The sequence below is a fragment of the Gracilinanus agilis genome, chromosome 1 (genome assembly GCF_016433145.1).
Source record: "Gracilinanus agilis isolate LMUSP501 chromosome 1, AgileGrace, whole genome shotgun sequence".
Classification (NCBI taxonomy): Eukaryota; Metazoa; Chordata; class Mammalia; order Didelphimorphia; family Didelphidae; genus Gracilinanus; species Gracilinanus agilis.
Genome location: NC_058130.1, coordinates 778,867,324 through 778,888,817, shown reverse-complemented (window position 1 = coordinate 778,888,817; position 21,494 = coordinate 778,867,324). Strand labels below are relative to the sequence as shown.

The following is a 21,494-nucleotide window of genomic DNA, read 5'->3' as shown; positions in this document are numbered from 1 at the left end:
AGGCGCAGAGGCCAGTGCGTGGAGGGAAGTATTAGAGGGGCGGGGGGAAAGGGGCGGAGTGAAGGCCCCAATTACGGCGGCTGAGGGGAGACAGATTCAAGGCGAAGAAAAAGAAACAAGCGGAGCGAGTTGACGCTCGGGGGCCGGGGAGGGTGGGGCGGGAGTGGGGCCTGGCCCGAGGAGTATCTAGGGGAGGGGCAGCTGGGCTCGAGAGCGCGCGCGCGGGGCTGCGGCTGCGCGGCGGCCCTCGCGCCCTCGACCTCTGTGCGCACGCGCCGTCGCGCTCACGCTCGCTCGCTCGGGGCGCGAGGCGCAGCCAGGCGGGCAGGAGAGCGGGCGGGCCGGGGGCAGCCGCGGGGCCGGGCCGGAGCCGAGGAGGGCCGGACGAGCGCAGGGCGGCAGCACGGCGGCCGTGACGGTGGCGGCGGCGACGGCGGCGGGGCCGGGGCCTGGGCCGAGCCCGGCCCGAGGCGTTGCTGAGGGGCTCCTGTCGCCGTCCCTGCCCGCCTCCCTCTTCCGCTCGGTGAGTGCGCGGCGGCGGCAGCGGCCCGGCCCCGGGGGAGGTGCCTCGTCCCGAAGCAGCCCCTCTCTTCCATTCAGGGGGGCCCGGACCCGGGGCCCGCGGGGCGGGGCCGAGGGGGCGGGGCGGCCCCCCGCTAGGCCGCAGCTCCGGGGCGGGGGGGAGGGGCCGGAATCTGCAGGGGGGTTCTGTGCACCCCTCCGGTCCAGGACCCCAAAACCGCTCTCGGGAGCCTTTGGTGGGGCGGCATCAAGAACCAGAATGTCTCCCTTTATCCCTGCCCTGCTAGAACAGGGGGCTTCTGGGCTAGAGTGAATACAAGGGCCCCCAACAAGCAGGAGGGGCGGCTGATCCCCTGCTTCTGCCCAGACGGCCCTGGGCTCCTCCGAGCTCGCTCTGCTCCTTTACCTGTTGGGGGAAAGTTCTTTGAAATGACCGCCTCCTGCCCGCCTTGGCAAGGTGGGCACTCATTTCTCCTCCCCTGTCACAGGATGGGACCCCCTCTTTGCCTCAAGGGTGTCCTGACTCTCTTGGGGGGAGGAACACTTACACTGTCTTAGAGAAACCGAAGCACTGAAAGGCAGACCCAATAAACCCGTGCCTCCTCACTTTTCAGGTGCATAGAGTTAAGGACCCACAAACAGCCATGGACAGAAGAGGGGTGGGAGACACGGAAAATGGCGAAGCCTTCCTGGACCTGAAGAAGCCACCCGCGTCCAAGTCCCCCCATCGTTACACAAAAGTAGGCTTTTCTCCTCGTGGTTTCCTTTACGGTTTGGAGGAAGGTGACCACTGAGCTATTTATCTCAGTTATGTGTTGGAATGGTTTTATGGAATAGGGGACACCTTCGAATTTTTGTGCCGTGAGTTAGGAAAATTCATGCTTGTTTTAGACCTGAGCAGTTTACTCTTGAGGGGAATCTTCTGCAGTCTTATGGGAATGCTTGCAAATTGGTGCTTCCTATATTGACAGCACTTGGTAAATTCTATAGATAATCTGTAACTAGAGTGTTATTGGGTCAGACAGCCCTGGAAGGACCAGGTCCTTAAGGCTCTACAAAATATGAGTGTCTTGTGTGGTAGGAGTATTTTTTTAGGAGTTGACATCCTGAAAGGAATGCTGTCTAGTGTGCTTGGCAAGATAAATTGGGTGTCAGAGGTTTGCTATTTTTTCTTTTCCTTATTTTTCCTTGTATTCTAAATTAGACACAGGGGAGATTTTAAAAAATGTTTTGTGATGGTTACATAAAATACTACAAATGGGTACAGGGAAACTTTTTTTTTGAAACCCTTACTTTCTGTCTTAGTAATATTTTTAAGATAGAAAGGGAAGGACTAGGCAAACAGGGTTAAGTGACTTGCCCAGGGTCACACTGCTAGGAAGTGTCAGAGATCAGATTTGAATTCAGGTCTTCTTGGCTCCAGAGCTGGCTCTCCTTCCTGTGTCACTTAGCTGTTCCCAGGAAAAATTTTAAAACTTTTTTGAGTGATTGTTATGGTTGAAAGATCTTATAGTACATTTATATTTCTTTTCTTTTTCCTGAAGGAAAAGCTTTATTTGCTGACTTTCCCACTTCAGCTTTCTTTTTCAACAGTGTATTATTATTTTGGCTGCCTAGTGGATCTAAAGAGGATGACAGGATTGATTCCATGGCACTTCTTTTGTGTTGCCTTTAATGTCCATGGAACATGTTAGTGAGGATAGCTTAGAGTGCTTTACAGAAGACGTTCTTTTAACTTACATCCATGTTCTTTCCTCAGATTAGACCTGATTTAGGAGGTTGAGGCATCTGGTGTAAAGTGGTGGAGGTTCAAGTGAGAACAAATGTGAAACACCAAAGCAGCACCAGCTGCTGTTGACCAGCCTGGGCTTAGTTATCATGGAGAGCCTGAGCTCTGGATGCTGATGCTGCTTTTTAAACTGCTGTTTTCTCCTGCTTTCTGCCCCATACTCACTCCTGTGTTTAAAAATACAAAAGATACAAGCAGTGTTCCTGGTTTTAGTCTTCTTAAAAATATTCTTGGAAACAGACCAACAAACCATTTGCTCTAAAGTAGATAGTATTTGTTATTTAGTAGGTTGTTTTGATATACAATGGATTTTGTAGTTAAACAAGAGAGGCAGATGTGTGTTTTCCAGTTGTTTGGTGGTCTTGGGGTCACATTTTCCTTCTTGCAAGCTTGTTGGCCGTTATTCCTTTTGATAGCTGCTTTTTTTTTTTAATCCTTATGTTTTAGAATTGAAACTAAGTATCCAGTTCCAAGGCAGAAGAGTAGTAAAAGTGAGGCAAGGTGGGGTTAAATGACAAGCTTAAGATCGCACAGCAAGGAAGAGTATATCAGGTCAGATTTGAACCCTATACCTTCCCATCCCTGGGTCTGGCTCTCAATCCACTAAACTACCTAGCTGTCCCCCAGAAAAGTATTTTCAGAAATATCAAAATGGGGGGCAGCTAGGTATGACTCATCGAATAGAGAGACATTGAAATGTGACCCNAAAATGGGGGGCAGCTAGGTATGACTCATCGAATAGAGAGACATTGAAATGTGACCCCAGATGCTTCCTAGCTGTGTGATCCTGGGCAAGTCACTTATCTCCCATTGGCTAGTCCTATAGTATTGATTCTAAGATGGAAGTTAAAGGTTGGGGAAAAAAGAAAATACTTTTTTGATTGCTTCATATTTCAGTTTATCATCTATAGGTAGTAAAGCTTTTCAATTCAAAAGTCAGGTTTCTAATAAACACTGATGATTGGGGGGTATAGTTCTTTCCACATGCAAACATTTGAGTCAGAGGAAAGTGACTTTGACACACTTTGGTATAACGTGGTGTAACAATTGGGTTTGATAGCACTTTAGGGCTAAAAAGAGCTTTACTTGTCCTGTGTACTTCCCAAGGTTGTTCAGGGAAGAAGACCACTGGGGTTAGTGAGTTGCTTGGTCATCCACAGAGGAAATGTTGGTGCAGAGCTTGGAGTCCATTGCTCTGTCACAATTCCAGAACTTTTGTCACTTCTGCTAGGAGCCTCTTGGCTACAAAAAGTTCACTTCTAGAACCTCACCTGTTGATGTCTAGGCTGGCTAGAAAGAGGCTTGAGCTATATTTTCAGAAGCATTGCTTTACCAAAATGTGGTCATAGGAAATAAAATACTAAGATTCTATTTTTCTGATCCTAGGAACCTGTTCTTTCTTGGGACCTATGCTTCCTGTTGCATCAGTGAGCATCCTTGGGCACTGAGTTTTTAGAGACCCTGGACCTGGGTTCCCATCTTGCCTAAAGTTGTGGGACTTTGAGCAAATCCCTCACTTATTCTGGATCTCAATTTCCTTTTCTATAAATAACCAGGAAGTTGGGGTCATTTACATTCTTTTGTAATTTTAAATCATATGATTCTTGAGTTGTGTGTGGGTCTCAATGTGTTTTGTGTACATGTTTTGACTCTTAAAATTTTCATATTCCAAAAATCAAAGCATTAAGTTTAATTCTTTTTTCATGTATATTGGCTAGATCTTCAAAACAGGCTTCAGGAATCTGTTCTCCTTTCATGTGTAAGAGATCCTTGCACTACACATATGAGTGACTATATCTCAAAAGTGCTCTGGGACCTGGTTGTTGTCAGTGGTTTTTAAATGTCAAAATGTCAGGAAGTAGTGTAAGGATAGATCTGCCCTGAACAGGCCAGGAGAGAAAAAATGTCTTATGGACTGTTGAGCGGTGTGAACCAACACGTCATCCTGCAGTATCGGCTTTTTGTGATATACAAGTGGCCGTGAAAAAAATGTCTTCACAGACTTTTTTTCTGAGTCAGAGGAGATAGAAGGTAATTCCTCTTCATTTCACTAACCATCTCCTCCTCCAAACCAGGTATTTTCACAATTAAGTGTCAGAGAGCAATTAAAACAGTACTTTTTTTGGCTACTCTAAAGCTCGGGGGTGAATTGTGCTTGGAACCCCAGTGGATAAAAGTGAGGTTTTTTGCATATTGTTTGAGGGGTGTGCAAGCAAAATAACTGGTGGAGGGGAACAGACCTTTGTAGATGGGCTCAATTTTTCCTTCCCTTGAGTTGTAGGGATTAAGGACTCTATGATTCTTCCTTGGGCACAAGGCAGTAAGCTAGTATTTCTCCCAGTGGATAAGTAGGTCAGTAAATGGAGTGGAGAAGGTGTTGGCCTTGGAAGCAGGTTGACCTGGATTCAAATTCTGCTCCTTAATTAACCATGTGGCCCTGGAGAAGTCACTTAACCACCATGGTTTGGGTAGCTTCCCAACCCTTTTTTCTCTACCAAGTAGAAAGACCTTGTTCTGGACTGGAGGAAATGCTAGCTTTGGAACTAAGTTATGTTGAATACAAACATTTGCACTTGACTGCTTCAGTTCAAGTTTTCCCCCTTTTGGATACATGAAAAAGAATCTTGCAAAGAAATAAGTGGAAGGATGATGTACATAACTAAAATTCAGATGGTAGTTGTCCTGAAATGACTCATCTTATCTTTGAATTGGAGGTACTGGTAGAGAGAATTGCCTTTTGTTAACCTGCTGATAGAAGTAAACTGGCTACTTGATTGGGGTTAAGTAACTAATCCAAGTCCCCCTGACTCCAAGCCAGGCATTCTGTCCACTAGGTTATCTAGCTGCCCCTATGCTCAGGATTTTAAACCCAATTCTGAAAAATGAATTCCAATTTAAACCCTTACCTTCTTATTATACTATCAATGCTAAGACAGAAGAATAATAAGGGCTAGGCAACTGGGGTTAAGTGTCTTGCCCAGGGTCATGTAAAAAATAAAATTTAGAACATATCTGAGGTCAGATTCGAACCCGGGATGTCCTGACTCTGGGCCTGGTGCTCTATCCCCTATACTTCCTAGCTGCCCCTATTAAATATCTTTTCAAAGCATGTTGCCAAGAATCCTGATAATTTCGGGCAGCCCCTTCACTTGAAAGAAACCTTGGCTTCGAGTAAAGTTGGAGCTCTTAAGGAATGGTTTGACCCTCCTGCTCTTAGGAAAAATGTTTGGGACATGTTTCACTTTCTTTATCCTGTAGTAGCATATCTGTCACCTCCATGGTATATTGTCTGAGGGCCAGGTCTTAGGTTTGTAGCCTGCAGACTGGAGGTTCTGGGGTTGTTTCTGCTTGTTAGTGCCTCTGAAATTGCATTGTTTTCATTTCTTAACCTGCTTAGGAGCCAAAAAAAAACTTCTAGGAAACCTTCAAGATAGAAAAGACCCCAGAAGCTTCAGAGTAGAGGGACCTACCCAAAGGCACACAGATATATGACAGAGGCAGAACCTGAATCCAGGCTCTCTGAGGCTCCAGTTTCAGGGCTTTGGAGGACCCTGAGTTGAAGGTTGATCTTAGTAATTCAGCTTAACAAATGGAAGTTTGAGGCCCTGATGATGAAAAGAGGACTTTTGGATTATCCATTGCCTATTAACTTGGAGATGACCTGAGCTGCCTTTTCTTAGCTTTTACTGCATTATTATGGGAGCTGACCAAGAAGCCATCCAGAAGTTTTGCTTCTCTAGTGGGCTGATACTTGGGGTCTACATTTTAAATTCTCTTTCAGAAGAATGGCTGAAGTGAAGGCTGGGCCATTCTTTCCCTCCTAACAGTCACATACCTGTGTGTGCTGGTGATGACCCTCCTTTCCTGGGAAAGAGATATGAAGGAAGCATTCTTTAGGGCCCTTCTGATGGTGCATAGAGTGCTAGAGTTTGCAAAAAGACTTTTGGTGATGGGGAGGGGTCTGCCAGCTGCAGTCATACATTTATACCCACTTGTGCTTTCTGGTTTCCTTTGGGGCACATGCAGCTCCCATTTTGATGAGAAGTAGGGATCACCCATTTTCTACAAAAAAAAAACATTCTTGTTCAGTATGACCCCAATGCACATCCATCAGCCTTTGTCCTCAGAACCCCCATTCTGATGGGGGAGACAGGATACAAATAACTGTCCACATCAAAGATGTTCAGTATAAATGGAAGCTCATCTCAGAATGAAGGCACTTAAGGATTTGGGGGGAGGGGAGAGAGATCAAGAAAGGCCTCGTAGGGGCAGATAGGTGGCTTAGTGAGTAGAGCTAGACCCAGAATCCTGGTTCAAATTTACCATCAGATACTTCTTAGTTGTAGGACTCTGGGCAAGTCACTTAAATCCCATCACCTAGCTCTTACCATTCTTCTGCCTTGGAACCAGTATTTAATATTGATTCCAAGACAGAAGGTAGGATTTAAGAAAGGGGGGGAGGGGAAAAGCTTGTACACTGTGGGATTGGAGCTGAGTCTTTAGGGAAGCCTGAAGTTAAGGGTATGAGGGAAGCTGGGAGATGGAGTAGCCTGCCTTAGGAAGAACCCCAGGTAGGGCCTTGTAGCTACATATAAGATACAATGAAACTTGGGTTAACAGGATACATTAGTGAGAAATCATTTAAATACTAATAGAAATATTAGTACTGAAAAAAAAAATGCAAATCTCAATTGAATCTCCAGGATAGGAGCAAGGGGAGGCAGAGATTAGGTTAAGGGCAGTTTTACTTCAGTAACCCAGTAGGCAACAGATGGAGAATCCTGACGCTCCCCCAACATCCCATTACCCTAAAATAACCAACCAGGCCCAGCTAGATCAAGTATGATTTCTGGGTTCCTCTCACACTGGCACTTTACCTAGGTTAGTATGTTGACTAGACCTGGGATCTCATTGGACTAAGGAATTCCCTATAAATAACGACAATAACAACAAGCATTCATATAGTACTTTATGGTTTGCAAAACATTTTGCAATTATTTCATTTGGAGTGGTTATAAAGGTAGCAGAAAGGGACACAACACTATCCTAGGTTAATGAGACTGGCAGACAGGATAAGTGACTACTCCCGAATCACTTGACTAGTTAGTTGGAGGGTGGATTTGAACTTAAGTCTTCCTAACTCCTGGCCAAGGGCTCTTTATGCCCTGTGGGACCTCTTAGCACCCAGTGATTCTACAAGTGGACACCTCTGCCAGTTCAGGGTCTGAGAAGTTTGCCTAGGTTAATGAGGGGTGAATCAACTTTCTGGGGTCCCACAGCCAAAACAGGGGAACCCAGATTTCCTTGATTTATGAGCTCACTCCCTCTCTTTTTACACAAGCTGCCTTTCTACCTGAGGAAGAGTCATTGAGAGACTCTTGAGAGTCATGGAGGAACAAACGTTTGTAACTATAATATAAATAAGTGAAAACTATCGATTTCAGCTTTTTCCCCTTTTTACTTTAAATTTTAACTCATGCTGCTTGCTTTTTTATTGTCTTTATTTTCAAATATTTTGCACCCTTTTCTACTACTGGCATAACCACTCCTTTTAACAAAAAACAAGGGAGGTAAGGAAGACACTTCAGCAAAACTGACCCAACACATGGACAAGCTGAACTCTTCCTTGTCCACATGAGGTTGTTCCCACTTCTGTCTCCAAGAGGTGTGCATTTTCTTATTTCTTCAGAGGGACTCCCAATGTGAGAGCACCTCTTGTTTATCCTATCCACAAGTGGTTTGTAGTTTGCATTTGGGAGTCAGGGGGTTAGATTGGGAGCTTTTTGTGGACAGGGACTCAGTTCTTTTCCTTATTTGTGTATCCCAGGTATAGAAGATGTTTAACACAAGCTTGTTGCCTTGACTCCCTTTTGGTTCAAGCTTAGTCATTTTCTCTACCTTTCAAAAATTTCCCTTTCTATTTTTGTATATATTGTTTCCCTGGTTCTTCACTTTGCAACAGTTTAAGTCTTCTCATACTTTCTGAATTCTTCATATTTATGGCATGATAACATTCTTGTATTTAATAGTAAAGAAGTGAAAAGAAGAGGGCATTGGGTTCTGGGAGGCATGGAGCCGAGAAACAAGAGGGAAATTTGTCTGGGGCCCTTCATTCTCTGCAAATAGAAGCTATTTAGCTCAGAGAGAGGAGGCATATTTGTCACACTGTAAGTGTAAGTTTGTGACTATGACTTGTGTTGTTCTTTCAATAGGAAGATTTGGTGTTTTTAACAAAAGAATTCTTCTAGAGAAATTTATTTGACATAAAGTCATTTGGCTTCGAGGTGGGAGGGGAATGCTTGAGCTGACCTTTAAAAAATTATTTTATTGATATTTTCTGTTTCTTATATCATCGTGCTTTTCCATATATCTCTTCTCCTAAAGAGCCATCCCATTTGACAAATAGTGTTTTTTTAGAAAGGAAAAAAGTAAGCCCAATTAATGGATAGGTTAATAAAGTCTGAACACCTGTGCTCTTTCAGAGCAGGGGACCCTCCATTTTCATGAAACGGTAGGTTGGGATGTCTTCTCATCTCCCTTCATTTGAGTCTTGTTCGAACTTCATGATTTTGTTATTTATTTAAAAGGTTTTGTTGTGTTAATTGTTCTTGCTTTCTATTTTGTAGCTACTGGGTAGATTGCTTTCTTGGCTCTGTTGACTCCATCAATTCATATAGATCCTTCCAGGCTTCTCTGAACTCTTCACAAATGGTATTTCTTACAGGACAACAGTCATTACATTCCTGTACCCCAATATATTTAGCTATTCCCCAGTCAGTAGACATCTTTGTTTCCAGTTCTCTGCTGTACCCCCCCAAAATTGGAATATATGGAGACTTTCTTTTTTTTTTTTTTTTTCTTTTCACCAAAGGCTTCCTTGGGCTATAAACAAGGAGTAGAATCTCTGTGTCAGAGGGTATAGACATTTTAGTTACTTATTTGCATAATTTTAAATTGCTTTCTATAATGGTTGTACCACCGTACTAACCCAGGTCCACCAACATATTACCTGTTATTTACCTGAAATATCTGTCATTTCACAACCCCTTCAGCCCTGACTTCTGCCATTTTTTTGATCATCTTTGCCAATTTGCACATGCGAGGGGCACTTCAGCATCATCTTGATTTGCATTTCTCTGTTAGTGATTTGGATCATTTTTTCATGTGGTTAATATTTTGCATTTCTTCTTTTGAGAACTTTCATACTCTTTGACCATTTATCTATTGAGGAATATCTGTTTCTAGATCTTGGATACCATACTCTTAAAAGAGAAATTTGATGCAGTGGTTTTTTTATTTGACCACCGTCAGGTCTGACTCAAGAGGCAATATGAGACCAGAGTAGGGTGATAGAGCAAGGTTTATTAGGCACAGCAAGGTGGGAGGCTCAAGGCCAGGAGGATTAACAGAGGGCCCCATCTGAGTAGGGGAGACAGGTTTTTATGGATTTGGGAAAGTTAGGGTTCAGATTAGGTAATCTTGGATTTATCTCTTTGGCTGTTTCAGGGGGGTGGGCAGCAGGTTCCCATGATTATATAGTTCTTATACTATACAGCATATGTTCAGACCATCAATTCATCTTGAATCTGTCAGGTCAGGGTATGAGAAGTTACAGTGTCCTGCCAGGTGGAACAGCTGCTTTTTTCCAAAGTTCCAGCTGGTGTTGGGGAGGAGGAGCTGATAGTTTCAGTTGGGGAAAGGGGAGGAAAGGGAGCTCAGGTCTGTCAACCACTTCCTTATCCTTGATGCATTACTATTGTCTGTGCAAAAGCTTTTTAGTTTCAAGTAATCTGTTGTCTATTTAAAACTGAGCTTTTTAGGAAAGTCAGGGTTTCTGAGATAGGAGTTCATTGCAGGAATGGGGTTCAGACCTTTAAAGCAAAAACTGCATTGTCAGTCACATAGGGAGAGCATTTGACTAGAGTAGCCACTTACTAGCCACTTGAACCTAGGCCAAACAGTGCCTTTCTGGAGAACTTAATTTTTTTCACAGTAGGCATGAGAAGATTGGAATGGATAATCTCTAAAGTTTCTTTCAGCTCTGTTCTAAAAAGAGTCTAGAACTTCAGAATTAGTAGCTATAATGCATATTATCTCATTTTTTAAATGGTCTGTGAATTTGTCTTAAAGAGGCAGTCTTGGTGTGGGGCAGATGTTGGCCTTTGGGAGGTAGGAGAGACCTGGTTTTACTCCTGCCTCTGACACTTGGCTCTGTAACCCCTGTTAAGTCACTTCTGTTTTTATTTCTTCATTTGTTACATGTAGATAATTCTGGTACTACATACTTCACTTGGTTTCTGGAAAAATCAAATTAGTTTATAGAGAATTTTGTGAACCTTAATAAGCTGAAACTTATTTATCTACTATTTTTATTTATTTTTTATATTTATATACTATTTACTCCCAAAAGCATTCACATTTCTTTGCAAAAAAATCACTTTTGGAAATTACCTTATCCGCCATCCATGTGAATCTCTTCTCATCATCAGCTGAGTGAATTGATTTAAAAGTCTTTATGATGGGGCAGCTGGGTAGCTCAGTGGATTGAGAGTCAGGCCTAGAGACAGGAGGTCCTGGGTTCAAAACCGGCCTCAGACACTTCCCAGCTGTGTGACCCTGGGCAAGTCACTTGACCCCCATTGCCCACCCTTACCACTTTTCCACTTAGGAGCCAATACACAGAAGTTAAGGGTTTTAAAAAAATTTTTTTTATGATTTGTAACATTTGTTTTAAAAAATGTTGTGTCCATTCCCTTCTGTCCCTCTCCACCCCTTGAGAAGACAAGCAATATTGTATTGATTATACATGTGAAGTCATGCACAACATATGAAAAGCCTTTACTAAAAGGTGGCTGGTGGCCTCCTCTAGAAGCCTACAGGTTTGCCCACCTATATTTCTCTTAGCAGAATGTTGTATTCTAATACAGTTTGGAGAACTAGTCTATGGACAATCTAGCTTTCTTGATTCTCTTTGAAGTGGTTGTGAGGAAAGTGCTTTATGAATGGTTGGGTTTTTGTTGTTGTTGTTGTTGTTGTTGTTGTTGTTGTTGTTGTTGTTGTTGTTGTTGTTGTTGTTGTTGTTGTTTTAAGCCCTCACCTTTCATCTTGGAGTCAATACTGTGTATTGGCTCAAAGGCAGAAAAGTGGTAAGGGCTAGGCAATGGGGGTTAAATGACTTGCCCAGGGTCACACAGCTAGGAAGTGTCTGAGACCAGATTTGAACCTAGAACCTCCCCTCTCTAGGTCTGGCTCTCCATCTACTGAGCCACCCAGTTGCCCCCTTTGTGAATGGTTTTAAAAGACTTTTAAAAAATGAGCTGTTGGCATTGTTCTTCAGGTTTGTAGTTATTAAGCAAATAGAAGAATCTCATTTATCCTCTAGTGAGAGTTTTGTTAAGGAATTCCAGAAAGGGCATCTAATGTTCACTATTTGGGTTCAGTTTTTTGAAGACACCTTAGTAAATATTTATTAAGCCCTTTGTGCCAAAGGCTTTGCTGAGAATACAGAGAGATGCAAAAGATAGTCTCTGCCCTTGAGGAACTCCTTGTCTAAAGGGGGAGACAGCATGCAAACAGCAGTGGACAGAGGAGCCATAGACAGGATAAACTCTGGAAATAATCATCAGGAGAAAAGCCCTGGAATTAAGAGAGATCACCAAAGATTTCCTATTGAAGCTAGGACTTGAAGGAAACCAGAAGTCAGAGATGAGGAGGGAAGCATTCCAGGCATGGGGGACAGCCAGAGAATATATCAGGAATCAGGAAACAGCCAGGAGGCTAATATCAATGGGGGAGGAGGGATACAGTGTAGGAAGCCTTGGGTGGTGCTGCTAAATTTTATAAGATTTTGGACATCAAAAGATTTTGTATTTTATCATCCTGAAGGTGATAGGGAGACACTGGACTTACATGTGTGTGAAATCAAAACATGTTTCCATCTTAGTCATGTTGAGGAAGAAGATATATATCAAAAATGAAATAACTCCCAAGTGATTTTTCTAGAGCACAGGTCCAGCCATGACACTCGTTACTTAATAAAGTACAGTGGTAACCTTAGGTTGTGCATAACAGGCATGTCCATTAGTTGGTATATGTGCATTCCTAAATCTTCGTGAATAGAGAGGCCCTTTTCTGCGGTATCTTTGGCACCTTTTCATGATTGCTCCCATTGCCATGATTGGGTACTAAGAAAACTTTTCCATCTCCAGTGTGCTTCTCTGGCACTGGTTTTCAAAAGCTCCAGAGATGTGTCTTGACTGGAGAACTTCAGGACAAAGAGTAGCCCTCCTGTTTAGAGATGAAAGTGGCGTGAGGAGTGTTATTATGCCCCCAACTAAAGCACTCTTGATCTCAACTAGGAATTAGGATACAACTGGGTGGGTTGAATTCTTCCTCCAAGAGAACTTCTAAAGTGTAACTTTACAGATATTGTATCTTGCCTTACAGAGTGAGCCTCAGTTGATTTTTTTCCCCCCTCATTGGTCACTCCTATCCTGCAGTTCTTTATGCTATTCTTAGGATCCTTCCCAAGAATCAGATGCCAGATAGTGCCTCCATTTCACCCCCACCAAACCTCTCTAGGGTCGAACCAGGGCATGTTTGGTCAGAGACTTTAGGCCACATTATTCGTTCCTCTAGCTCAGGGGTCAGCAACGGATGGCTCTCGAGCCATATCTGGCTCTTTTGAGGGCCAGATGTGGCTCTTTCTGCAGGAACCATAAAGTCCATTTTTTTTTCAGGCACTGTTACAGGAGCGCGCACTGTGAGCACTGTATGGCTCTCACGAAATTACATTTTAAAAAATGTGATGTTTATGGCTCTCACGGCCAAAAAGGTTGCCCACCCCTGTTCTACCTCAACAGTCAGTAACCTTTTTGTCCGTGAAAGCCATAAACGCCTTCGGAAGGAAGAGGATGGAGGTAGAAGGTGCTGGAATATGGGACCGGGGCTGAAGGGCCCCCTGGGGCATGTCCTGGGGCTCTGCCCCGACTGGCCAGTTGGGAGGTGGAGCCAGATATGGCTCGAGAGCCATACGATGCTGACCCCTGCTCTAGTTTTTTGAAGAGTCTTCATGAATGCCACAGGGCCCCAGTGAGGTGGATGGCACAGGAGAGCAGTCCCCAAAACCTCCAGCTGGCTGGGATCCTCATTCATTCTTTCTTTTTAAAAATTACTTAATTATTTAGTTTGGGGTGTTTTCTCATGGTTACATGATTCATATTCTTTTCCTTCCCTTCCCCCTTCCATAGCCAGCATGCAATTCCACTGTTTTACATGTGTCATTGATCAAGACCTATTTTCCATGCTATTAATATTTGCATTAGATTGATCATTTAGAGTCTACATCCCCAGTCATATCCCCATCAAACTGTGTGATCAAGCAAATGTTTGTCTTCTGTGTTTCTACTCCCACAGTTCTTTCTCTGCATGTGGATAGCTTATTTCTCATAAGTCCCTCAAGATTGTCCTGGATCCTTGCATTGCTGCTAGTAGAGAAGTCCATTACATTCAATTGTACCACAGTGTAATCAGTCTCTGTGTACAATGTCCTCCTGATTCGACTCTTTTCTCTCTGCATCAGTGCCTGGAGGTCGTTCCAGTTCACATGGAATTCCTCCAATTCTTTATTCCTTTGAGCACAATAGTATTTCATCACCAACAAATACCACAATTTGTTCATCCATTCCCCAATTGAAGGGCATCCCTTCATTTTCCAATTTTTTGCCACCACAAAGAGTGCAGCTATGAAAATTTTTGTACAAGTCTTTTTCTTATCTTATCTCTTTGGGGTACAAATCCAGCGGTGGTATGACTGGATTAAAGGGCAGATAGTCATTTAAAGCTCTTTGGGCATAATTCCAAATTGCCTTCCAGAATGGTTGGATCAGTTCACAACTCCATCAGTAATGCATCAGTGTCCCCATTTTGTCACATCCTCTCCAACATTTATTACTTTCCTTTGGTGCCATATTGGCCAGTCTGCTAGGTGTGAGGTGGTACCTTAGAGTTGTTTTGATTTGCATTTCTCTAATTATTGGGATCCTCATTCTTAATCAGACCCTCTGACACCCAAGGCACCTATCCTCTCTAAGCCTCTGTTTCTTTGTCTGCCAATTGGTATATAGTAACAACCTCTCAGGTTTGTTGGAAGACTCAAGTGAGTTTTCATCAGTGTCTTGCAAACCTTAGCTGACATTTTCCTAGTGCTTGATTGCCCCTCTCTGGTATGTCTCATATGATGTATGGTGGAGAGGCTTGTAATCTCCATTCACAAATCAGCAAATGGCACTAACACTACTCACTTCAGAATAATAGAAAGGTAAAGAAACACTTTTACTAATTTGAAATTTTTTTCTGTGCCTGGGTCTGGTGGGCATTAACAAACTAAAATTAGAATGTTTCGTTTTCCTTAGATAAAATAATGTTGCTCACAGCTATCTGTGAAATGGAACAGAGTTGACTCCTTTCATTTTCCTCCAAAGAGGATTTGGGTCATGTTTTTGTCAGCAGGAACTTTAGTCACCACCAAGGGAACATCATTTACTCAATGAGACATGGAAGCTCTTCTTGCCTATAAAGTGTGGTCTTGCTTGAAGGTTGCTCTGTAAGTTGTGTTGTCTTTCAGGCCTTTGGGAATCAGCCTGTTATCATGTAACCATCTAGATTGTGTGATTTGAAAAATGTTGGACTGGACTTGAGGGCTTCTGAGCTTGGTCTTGACCTTCCCCAACATCCCTAAGCAGCTGGAGTTTCTTCAAACTCTTTGCTCACTGTGCCCACTTCACTGGTCTGTAAACTGGAATTATTAATAGGATATTTCTGAAGACTCTTGAAACCTGAGTTCTGGGAAGGAACTTGGATCACAAGGGACCAATTCCTTTTTTCCCAGAGTAGGCAACTATGGGGATGGGGGAGCAGAGGGGGAAGGATGTGGTAGCAGCATGCTCGACTTGCCCAGGTGTATCCAGTTAGTGATGGCTGGGGCCAGGATCACACTTGTCCTGCCTATATGAGATCTGGGGTGCCTAGAGTAGATCTCTTTTGTTTAGTAAGCCAAATGGATTACAAACAGTTGACTTGGCAAAATTAGTCATGATGGCAAGGATTATGGAGTCATAAATGGCATAGTGCTGGGCACACGACATTAGAAACATGTTGTTCTCTTCCCTTGTTTTTATAAGGTTTTCTAGGTTGAATCTGCTTAAACTTTTCTTAAGATCTCAAAGTGCAACCTCCTGAGATGAGCAGATAATTTAGCCTTTTGGTTCCCCTTCAGACCCCTGGAGAGCCTCTTGATACTCCTCTTGGGTCATAATCAATCAGCATTTCTTAAATAGCCAGTGGATGCCACCAGCTCCTGGACTAGAATCTGGAAATACCTGGACAAAAGCCTAACAGGCCCTGTTCTCAAGGAGTTTAAATTCTGCTGTCTGTATATACACAGGGAGAAAAGAGAAAAGATATACTCCAAAAATTAACTTTCTTAAGGTGGAGGGATGACCTCTGAAAGACCAAAGAGGGTGGCTGAGATGTTGTCAATGGGGGGGTGGGCTGGCCAAGGAAGGGCTTTCATTGCCTACAGTGAGAGCTTGGATTTTATCCTGCCTGCTGTGGGGAGCCACCAAAGCTTATTGAGCAGGACACTTGGGCTTGACTTTGCCAGTCATGCAGAAGCTCTCTTGAAAAGGGACTCACGGAGCCTAGAAGTAGGCCATTGCTGGTTCAGGTTAGCTGTCATGAATGGGGAAGGGAAGGGTGCCTTCAAAGTGTGCAGAGGGTAGAAATGACGACCCTTGGCTACTGACTTTGGGAAGAGCTAGAGATATCCTTAGAGGAGAGATGGAGCCTTGACTTAGTTCTCCAATGAAATGAGGTCTTGGGTCTCAGGCTAAATAAGCTCATTGAACAATCATCCCCTGCTTTGATTGTACCACCAGTCAGGTGTTCTCATCCATTCAGTGTGGGCTGATTTTGTAGTGTAGTCAACAGAAACATCAGACTTAAAGGACTGAGATTATAGACCAGGCTTGGCATTCTACATCCCAACAATATGGCAACATCCTGAGTGTTTTCCACACCTCAGATGTGATTGATGGCAGTGCTCCTCAGTGGGAATCTTGTACCCCCTTTCTTGAAATAAAATTTAGGTACTTTTGGTATGGGGCAATGGGTTGCCACTAGGGAGAGGTTCTCAGTGGGGTTTGGTCTCTTTTTTTTTTCCTTTTAATTGTAGGGTACCTTCAAATGTATCTACTCTTTTAAAAAGTCTTTGTTGATGACATAGCATTAACTAGCAAACAAAATTGTTCTCTTACATTCTGCTACTTCATTAAAAATATTTCTTTAAATGGTGCTACTTTTAAATTGTATTAGTTGGCATCTTTTTTTGGTGGTGGAGCTTCCTTGCCATTAATAGTTTCTGTGTCACTGAAAGATGATCTTTGCCCTCCAGAGAGGAGGAGGCATGGGCATGTTCATCAGAAACGGATTGGCCCTTCTGGGAGTCAGCTTATTTCTCTTCTCATGCCATTTGTACTGTCTCATCAGTTACATTTAAATATATGTAAGGGTAACATTTGGGAATGATGCAACTATAACTAGATGAATTTTCTGGTTATCTGTGTCTTCATAAACATAGTTCAGAGCAACAAATTTTAATTCTTTTTTTCAGGAGGAACTTTTGGACATTAAAGAACGCCCTCACTCTAAACAGAGGCCTTCGTGCCTTTCTGAGAAATATGACAGGTATGTTTGCCATTTTAATGTCACAGATATTTTTCTGTTGTAATTGTCAATTTAGCAGTAACTTTATATTTCCATCTTGGGGCAAAGGGAGGGTTTTCTGTATTGAGACTCTATATTCTGTTCACCATAAGAGAGATCTTTGTAATTTTTTTTTAAAGACCTATTTATTTATTGTTTTGTTTTTAAACCCTTAACTTCTGTGTATTGGCTCATAGGTGGAAGATTGGCAAGGATGGGCAATGGGGGTCAAGTGACTTGCCCAGGGTCACACAGCTGGGAAGTGTCTGAGGCCGGATTTGAACCCAGGACCTCCTGTCTCTAGGCCTGACTCTCAATCCACTGAGCTACTCAGCTGCCCCCTGATCTTTGTAATTTTTAAAAATGAATATTAAATCTGCAACTTCCTTAGTTGTCCATTTGTTTCTCAGAGAGAATCTCTTCTATCTGCCTGTGTCTGCTTGTCTCTGTCACTCTCTTCATTTCTCTTTCTTACCAGCTTTGTGACAACTTTTTATCTACCCCTGTGTCTAACGTGAGCCATTCAAACACCGCCCTCTATTTTAGGTTTTCATACACAAATACTGTATCCCTACACCTCCCTCTATTGGCAGTAAGTCACTCCCTTGTCTTCATCATTAAGAACAGAACTGAGGAATAACACCTTGCTTTCTTTCAGTGGCTGCTTGCCTACGGTCTAAACCACTTTTCTCTTCATCACTGATAGACAAGCAGACTCCAGTGAAAACCTTCATTTTTCCACTTTGTACCAAATCCAGCTTCTGAAGTTGAGTATTAGGTAGTTTGTCTCTCCAGATTTAAACTTGAGCAGCTAGGAGCTGCCTAGGAGAGAGAGTGCTGGACTTGAAGTTAGGGAGACTTTGAGTTCAAATCCAGTCTCAGCTACTTATTATTTGGCCAAGTTAATAAATTTCTTTCAGCCTTAATTTCCTCATCTGTAAAATGGGGATAATAGCACCTTTCTCCAAAGGTTGTCAAAATAAAACAAAATAATCTTTGTAAAATATTTTGAAAGTGCTAGCCATTTGTACTGATGCCTTTCTTACTATTGTCAGTCTGTCACTGGACCTGTTGGAAGCCCATTCTGCTTTAAAGAGTCCATCAGGGCTTTTAATGTAGTGGCATGGCCTTTTCTTTATCCTGGGCTGCAATGAAACTTTAAACTAGGATGTGAACTGTTGCTTATTATCAGAGTGACCCACAGGGGTTGGATGGGGTGTGATTTTTTTTTTTCACAACCTACTTAGTAAAGATGCACTCTCAGTGTCAGAGGAAGGAATGCCTGAGCAGACAAATCACAGATGACTTAGATATTAGCCTGACTATGGGATTTGATTGTGGCCTTTGGAGGAAGGGGAGGCTTTTGGGGTGGGAGGGGAATTCTTTTTTGGGTTGCTCTGGCTAGGGACAAGATGGCCAAGAACTTGAAAGAACTGGTAAGAGGAACATCAGTGAAATGTCGATGACAGCAAAGCCAAACTACTGGGCCAACCATCATCTGGCATGTTTTGTGTATTAGGGGAGGGTGGGTCAAGGCCACAGGGCCCCAAGATGCCAGTGTTCCTTTCACTGTCCTCTCCTGTTCTCAGATTCACTTAAACTGGTTTATAGACAAAGGCTAATAAGGTCAGTGTGGATCAGCTTGTTTGGTAGAGGGTTCACAGGCACTTTACTTAGTGGGTGACTCTTATGTTTTCCCTTGGTCTGTAGCGATGGCGTCTGGGATCCTGAGAAGTGGCATGCATCTCTTTACCCAAGCTCAGGGCGAAGTTCTCCAGTAGAAAGCTTTAAGAAAGAGCTGGACTTAGAGCGACCTCCTCTGATGCGAAGGACAGCAGGTAAGAGGCTGTTGGCCAAGTAGTGGCCAGGGGCCTCACTCAGGGACAATGCCATGTTCTGAAGTAGCCTCCTTGCAACCCCAGATCCCTTTAGAGGATTACAGTTGGAGACTTCTTTCCACCTGGTATTTCTTTAAAATAGGGAATCCTCACCTTTTTTGGCTTAGGAAGCCCTTTACTGAAAGCCTTGGGAAGCCTTCAAACCCCTTCCTTCTCCAGGGTTATGTTGATGAGAATAATTGGAGTAAAGGCCCAAGTTCATTTGAAGTTAATAAAAATCAAGATGGAACTGTTTTCCTCATCTAGGTTTGCAGACCCCCTGAAATCAATGAACAGGATCCCTGGCAAGGTTATGACCTCCAGGCTTTCCTTTCTCTGATTTGGGAAACCAGCCTGTCCAGTTAGTTCTATGTGAATCATTCCTGCAACTTGGAGGCCAAGCTTGGCTTGGTTCAAGCTTCAGTCCTGGAGGAAGAGGAAGAGGAGGAGGAGGAGGAGGAAGGAGGAGTTGTAGGGAATCAGGCCCTGGCCCCAATCCAACTAAACAAGCCAGTCTGGACCTTTGGTTTCCTGCTATTAGTGATGCTCTTCTTTGATGTGGATAAATGAGAGATGAATGTAGTATGTAACTTGAAGTAAAATCTACAACATGGAACTTGAAATTTGGCAAAGGTGTCTTCCACCTACATTAAAACTCTATTAAATGAATTGAGTCTGCTTTCTGAACATTCCACAATGCTCAGAGTAGATGATGTTAATGAAAGATTTAGGTTTGCTTGACAGGAGACAGGCCTTCAAAGTCTTGTCCCAAATTCTTGCTTCTTCTAAGCTAGAAAAGAGGTGTTTAAGGCAATGCCATCTTTAAAAAAAGAATTTGTTAGTGCCCTGGGTGCAACAGAGAGGCTTTCTTTCCTTAGCTAACTGAAGCAAATATCTGTCAGCAAAAGTAGACACCAAAGAGGCTAGAACTGGTGGTTTGAGCCTTAACAATTCTACCATGTTTGTTTGTCTCTTTGTTAATTGTTTTGTGGAGACTAATGATGAAAACAAATCATTTTTCTAAATTATATTCTTGAAAAGAAAAGCAGAGCCTGTGCCATCTTTTTTATTTAAAATGGGTGGTACACATGTCTCAACTTTTTTGACTTCCCTCTGTAAAAAGTACCACAGAGAGTGCCCTTGGCCAAGAGAGGAAGGTCACACTGTTGGCTTTTTTTTCCTCTTTTTTACAGATCCAAGAGAGCGGGTCAAAGAAGATGATTTAGACGTTGTTCTAAGTCCCCAGAGACGCAGTTTTGGAGGCGGCTGTCATGTCACAACCTCTGTCAGCTCCCGCAGATCAGGGAGCCCATTGGAAAAGGACAATGATGGTGTTCGAATGATTGGAGGCCGTAGGATCGGCAGTGGGAGGATCATCTCTTACAAAGACCACCGTAGTGGGGACAAAGATTTGAGGGACTGTAGAGACTCAAGAGACCGGGAGAGAGACTATAAGGACAAGCGTTTCCGGGTGTGTTTTTTCATCTCATCCAGTCCTTAGCATGCTCTAGGTGCCTAGGGATCACTCGCTATTTAATTCTGGCCTCCTGCTGCAATCTTGGGGTCTGAAACTACTTTGGACATGGACCTGGGCTGGGGAGACTGGAAGGGAGAGAGGGAATCAATCTTTTACCCTGATGTAGGCATTTATCTTGTTTGGTCACTGTGTAATGGCTTAGTTCTCTTCTCTGCTTTTTAGAGAGAGTTCGGTGACAGCAAACGTGTCTTTGGGGAGCGCAGAAGAAATGATTCCTATACAGAAGAAGAGCCAGAGTGGTTTTCAGCTGGACCCACAAGTCAGTCTGAAACCATTGAGCTCACTGGCTTTGATGACAAAATTCTGGAAGAAGACCATAAAGGGAGAAAAAGAACGCGGCGACGTGCCATGTCTGTGAAGGAAGGTCAGTTCCCTTGTCAGAGGTGCAGGGAAGCTCAGATTGACTCCCTCACCACACGTATGTATCGTAAGCCTTAAAGTGCTGTCAATAAAAGAAAAGCTGGGAGATCTTAAGACTCTCAAAGCTCCTCGTTTAGTGAAGGGAACTCAGGGGGCCTTGGCCTTACTTCTCCTGAACAAGGGCTTGAGGATGGGAAAGGGAACATTCAGATTTTGGAAAATCCATTCAGTACCATTTCAGAAATTAGCTAACAAGGTGCCTGTCCCCCAGGTGAGCTGATAGGACTATGTTAGAACTCTGTGGTGGTAGTTTCTTTGGAACCACTCTCTATCTCCAGCCAACAGTATGACCTTCCTCTGTTGGCCAAAGGGCACTCCCATTGGAGAGTCAGGAGGTCTAAGTGCTTCCACCATGGGTGATCTTGGTAAATAGACCCTCACTCTGAGCCTTTACTGCCCCTTGTGAAAAATGGTGGCAGGCTAGATGACCCACTTCAGAGGCTCTGCTATTCAATCATAGACCACATAGCAGAGACGTCGGTCTAAGTTGTCTAACCCACACTTGAAAGGAATCCCTCCTGTAACATTTCTGGCAGGTATCCATGGTCAAAGTAGGAATCATCAGTGATGTGGAAATATGTATAAA

General features: G+C 43.4%; 1 protein-coding gene across 1 annotated transcript in view; it reads left to right on the top strand.

Annotated features, from left to right (window-relative positions):
* The first annotated feature begins 444 nt into the window (after positions 1 to 444).
* EIF4ENIF1 (eukaryotic translation initiation factor 4E nuclear import factor 1) overlaps positions 445 to 21,494 on the top strand; it is a 52,164-nt gene continuing 31,114 nt past the window's right edge. Inside the window, exons 1-6 of the mRNA XM_044674366.1 lie at positions 445 to 523; positions 1,137 to 1,262; positions 16,983 to 17,056; positions 18,785 to 18,912; positions 20,145 to 20,422; positions 20,651 to 20,852. Coding sequence (XP_044530301.1) covers positions 1,167 to 1,262; positions 16,983 to 17,056; positions 18,785 to 18,912; positions 20,145 to 20,422; positions 20,651 to 20,852 — 778 coding nt within the window. The 5' untranslated portion in view covers positions 445 to 523; positions 1,137 to 1,166. The remainder of the gene's footprint in view (positions 524 to 1,136; positions 1,263 to 16,982; positions 17,057 to 18,784; positions 18,913 to 20,144; positions 20,423 to 20,650; positions 20,853 to 21,494) is intronic.